Source organism: Telopea speciosissima, chromosome 4 (assembly GCF_018873765.1).
Source record: "Telopea speciosissima isolate NSW1024214 ecotype Mountain lineage chromosome 4, Tspe_v1, whole genome shotgun sequence".
In the NCBI taxonomy this organism is placed as follows: Eukaryota; Viridiplantae; Streptophyta; class Magnoliopsida; order Proteales; family Proteaceae; genus Telopea; species Telopea speciosissima.
Window position 1 is genome coordinate 7,668,938 of NC_057919.1, and position 5,351 is coordinate 7,674,288.

General features: G+C 36.5%; 1 protein-coding gene across 1 annotated transcript; it reads left to right on the forward strand.

The window, feature by feature from the left end:
- The first annotated feature begins 315 nt into the window (after positions 1–315).
- LOC122658239 (protein NRT1/ PTR FAMILY 6.2-like) lies at positions 316–2,573 on the forward strand. The gene is made up of 5 exons (XM_043853154.1): positions 316–409; positions 550–767; positions 901–1,454; positions 1,557–1,897; positions 1,993–2,573. Exons 1-5 carry the CDS (start codon positions 316–318, stop codon positions 2,571–2,573), a joined length of 1,788 nt encoding a protein of 595 aa, XP_043709089.1.
- Positions 2,574–5,351: the final 2,778 nt, after the last annotated feature.

Sequence of the window (5,351 nt, forward strand, 5' to 3'; positions counted from 1 at the left end):
CCCTTATTATATGCACAAAGCTATAGAAAGTGAAAAACAGAAGTCGACCTCAAAATATTCGGTGGTTTGACCTTCATAGTCAGATGGTTTGCTTGAAAGAATGCCGGTTGAATCCCTACATCATTTCAGGTTTAATTACTTTAATGTCTTCTAATTAAATTTGGAAACAACCTCTTTTGCGAAGTAGAGGGTAAGGCTATGTATATTTGCCCCTCTCAAATCCTGCAGTAGGGGGAGCCTCCTACACTGGGTTGCTCGTTATTTTTTAGTGTTTTCTAATTAAAAATATTGTTACATGCTTCTTAGGAGAGAAAAATGAGTCCAAAAATCACTTATGCGGTAGATTACAAGGGACAACCAGTTGACAAGACGAGAGCTGGAGGATGGTTGTCTGCGGCATTTATCCTAGGTATATTCTCTTCTTCGATCTGTGAAGTTTACAATCTTACGCTTAATTTACATACACATAAACATTCATCATCGAATTAAATTAACAAAAAAATGTCAAAATTTGTAGTTTGTTTTACAAATGACAAAAAACTTGTGTAGTTCTTGAGGCATGCGAGAGGTTCACAACATTGGGAATCTCAGCCAACATGGTGATTTATGCGGTTGGGACATTGCATCTTCCTAGTGCAACTGCGGCCAACATCGTATCAAATTTTGGTGGTGCAGGATTTATGCTTTGTTTGCTCGGCGGTTTCGTGGCTGATAGTTTCTTAGGCCGGTATTGGACAATTGCCATTTCCTCACTAATCATAGCAATCGTAAGTACTAGAGAAACAGCAGAGAAGATATTATTGTCACCTTTAATTATTTTCCATATTAATTAAGCACATTGATGTGGTTAATTATGACCTATATATTTATGATCGATGGATGGATGGATGGATGTTGCAGGGATCTGCCCTTTTATCAATATCATGCGCCTTGCCATCACTACGTCCACCCCCTTGCAACCCTAACAGTAGTACATGTGTAGAGGCCAATGGATTCCAAGTTGGAGTTCTGGTTGCTGCTCTATATGTGATCGCATTGGGACAAGGAGGAATTAAAGCCAATGTATCAGGATTTGGAACTGATCAATTCGACGAGAATGATAAGAAAGAAAAATCCAAGATGGATTACTTTTTCAGTAGATTTTATTTCGTCATCAGCCTTGGGTCTTTACTTAGTGTCACGGTGGGGATCTATGTACAAGATAATGTCAGTCGAAGCTGGGGATATGGACTTTGTTGTTTCGCATTCTTTTTTGGATCAATTTTTTATTTGTTGCGGACTAGAAAATACAGGTACAAGAAATGTGTGGGAAGTCCCATTGTTCAAGTTCTCAATGTTTTGGTTGCTGCTCTACGGAAGAGTAAACTCAAATCTCCTACCAACGTTGATACCTTATATAATGACTCTACTGATGATAGTACTGCTCCAAGAATCCGTCACACCGACCAACTTCGGTAAGTACATAATTAATTTTGTAGTAGTGTTTCATGTGCATTCTAAAACTAGTACTCATTCTATTTCTTTTTTTTTTTTTTTCGATTTTCCTTTTATTGCAGTTGGATGGACAAGGCTGCAATCATAGACGAAAACGACTATGGGACTAATGGTTCTGTGATTCGAAACCGTTGGAAACTATGTTCAGTAACAAAAGTAGAGGAGGTGAAAATGATTGTTAGACTATTACCAATTTGGGCCTCCACAATATATTTCTGGTGTATACATTCACAGGTGCTCACCTTCTCAGTGGAGCAAGCTAATACATTAGAGAGATCAATCGGGAACTTTCTCATCCCAGCAGGCTCTTTCAATGTCTTCTATATTGCCGGGATATTGATTGGTGCTGCTTTCTACGACCGGGTGATCATTCCCTTGATGAAGAGGTGGAAAGGGAAACATGGTACGTACGTAGGTGTGATATATAGAGTAGATTAATTATTAATTATTACCCAAAGTTAATATGGTTTTCATTCACTCTTTTTAATTAATGTGTAGGTTTCACCAACCTGCAAAGAATAGCCATTGGCATGGTCTTTTCAATTTTGGCGATGGCAGTTGCTTCCATCGTGGAGACAAGACGGTTAGCCGTGGTTAGAGTTGTGGGTGGCAATGTCACAACTTTGCCTATGCAATTCTACATATTGATTCCGCAGTTCTTCCTTGTTGGCTTGGCAGAATCATTTACGTACAGCGGCCAACTTGACTTCTTCATAACCAGATCTCCAAAAGGGATGAAGTCAATGAGCACTGGGATTTTTCTCTCGACTGTTGGACTTGGGTTTTTTGTTAGCACCTTCTTGGTGTCCATAGTCAACCAGGTGACTGGAACCCAGATTGGCACTGGATGGCTAACAAGTAACCTAAACTATGGGAAATTATACTTTTTCTATGCTCTTCTAGCCATATTAAGCTTCACAAACTTGATATTCTTTATTCTTTGTGCCATATGGTATGTGAGGACAATGAAAAATTCTTCACAAATTGAGAGCATCATTACAAGTTCTGAGGAGGAAGAGAAACATGCTATGCAGAAGGAGGGCACCCTTACAGCTTCTGCAGCGGAAGATTATGAATGATATGTAACCAACGGCAACACCCCCCCCCCCCCCTTTTATATTCCTTTCTGTAGTTGTTCTTTCAATATGGTATGCATAATACCAATAATAATAATCATCACATTGTATGAAATTGTGTTGTTATCAATACAGAAAAGCAATTTGATGGGCTTAGATTATCTTTGAAAGATGTCAAAAAATAATAATTAAGATGGTTAAAAATTTTGTAATCATATTTTTTGGGTATAATATCCAATTTAATTGGGACCCATTTATATATTTTGGGTCTTTTTGAATTTAACCGGGCCCGTAGCAAATGATCCTTTAACCTAATTTATAATCTTTGAGATAACCCTTAGATCTATCATTCAAGTCAAAATTCCCCCAATTTCTACCGTTTATTACAATGTATTTTGTGTTTCCCATTATTCTGAATTTGAATGCGTTACCAGTGTGTTTATAAATTTATATTGAAAACTTTCACTCTTGAAATTTATATTGAAAATTTTCACTCTTGACATCCATATTTCATTATTGTGAGGTTGCTTGCATATTCCATAGTTTATGTCTTGTGCGTAAGTAGCACAGACATATCCACAAGTAATATAATCATAATTATGATGGATTAATAATGAATATAATGACATTTCCGTAATTTTTTTTGCATAAAAGAAGTGCTTTTGTAAAATGTCTGCCAAACATTGTTTCTGTTCTTTTCCTGTTTGTGGAGCACTTCTGTAACAGTTTTACCAAACGTTGTTTCTCTTCTACGAGAGTATTCTCACAACAAGAAATCTAAAAAGAGCATTTTTGTGAAAAGAACATTCTATCAGAACGGAAGTGTTACCAAACGGGACCTTAGAATCTTAGATCTATCATTCGATAGTTGTTCAAAATAAGGGTAAATAAGTCATATACTCCTAAACTTTAAATTGCCAACATAAGTAGCAATAAACAACTATCACAATCGATTTATTTACCGACTTTTCACTGCTCCCTTCCTCTCTCTACTTTTTTTTTTGTTTTTTCTTCATCTTCTTCTTCTTCTTCGTGACCCCGGTTTCAAAAATCAGTGGATTGGATCAGGATTTGGCCAATTTGTATCGAAATCAGTCGGGGTCAATTCTGACTTCTATCATGCTGAATTGGAATATTCAGGTCAAAATTCCCCCAATTTCAGCCATTTCAGGCCGATCCTAGGATTATTTGGATCGATTCTAATTTGATCTGAATCGGGAATTGACAGTGACCGATTCCTTGTTTTAAATTCCTGTTTGTAACCTGTTTTGAGAGTTGCAGCTATTAACACAGACACGGAACCCCTTAGACCCTTCGAGTCTTTAATAAAGTCCCCCCAAAAACCTTAATCTCTCATCAACGAAAGATAGAAAGGTAGAAAGGTAAAAAGGCATGCAACGAAGTCAGAGGGAATCATCGAATCGAAGTGATAAACAAACCAAAACAACGAAATGCGTGTTCCACATTTACTCATTTACTTCTGGGTTGTTGATTTTCACTCTAGAAGTTGGTGATTTTTGACTTCCAGAAGCTGAGGGATACAGATGATATGTGTCGGGCCGGATCCTCTGGATCGGAAGTACATGCAGCATGCCATACAAACAGGTGATAGACACTTATTTTTAATTTTTATTTCTATAAATGGATAAATACTAAAAAAGATCGACATGGTTTTGAAGGTGATCGATATCGATACCTGACTAATACTGTATCCGTGGGACAGTACAAACAAGGATAAAATAATCTAAATCTCATTTTTAAAGAAAAATCAAGGGTAAATTTGTCCGATACAGTTGATCCGTGCCGATACTATATCGTATTGGTTTTGAAGGTGATCGATATCCAATCCGATACCATGCACTAAAACCATGCCCATGACCAATGTGTCCCAGAACCAGCTGTTGCTTGTTCCACCTATTACAACATAGGTGATTGTGGTACTCCCCGGAAGTCAAGGTAACCTTATGACCCTCAACGCATTATATTTGGAATTGGGAAAAAGAGTTCTGTTTGGAAGTGTGTCCTACACTGGCACTCCCATGAGTGTTTTTCTCTTCTCCCCATATGAAATAACACCTATGTCCTCTTGTTTTGAGGAGGAGAGAGGGATAAACAAATGGGAATGCTAGCATAGGCCACACTCCCAGATAGAACATTACTTCCCTTAAGAATTAAATACAAAACTTAGTAAGGATTCTCAATTATGGTAGTGTTGAATGACACCTCTTTGGTTTTCTTTAGAATTCGGCATCTTCATCTAATTCCCTCTTAACTTATTTTCAAAAGGTGCTATTGTTATGTACATTTTTCGAGTAGGCATGTGAAATGACAATATTACCGTCATTGAGAAAAAAATATTTATCATACTAAAAGGGCAAAAAAATAAGATTACAAATTATTTAATACATTGAGGGATTTCAATACGAAAATACAATATGAAAAGCAAGAATTTGAACTTTAAAATCTTCCATGACAGATTCAGTTTCTATTTGGGAATTCTTGGGAATAGGTTTAACGTTCCAACCTGATTGGTGTACTCATCCATGTTGTTCGCTTAAAGAATTATCTCCTTTAAAAAAAAAAAAACTTTATATTCATAATTGTGTAATCTACTTTGGAATTAGATAAAAAAAAATATTCTAGAATTCTCAGAAATAAGCAAGAATTTGAACTTTAGAATCTTCTATGAATGTCATAATTAAAAATGCATCCACAAATGACTAAGACCCTTTATGTGAAATATATAAGGAAAAATTGTGGTCACACTCCCTGTATAATGCG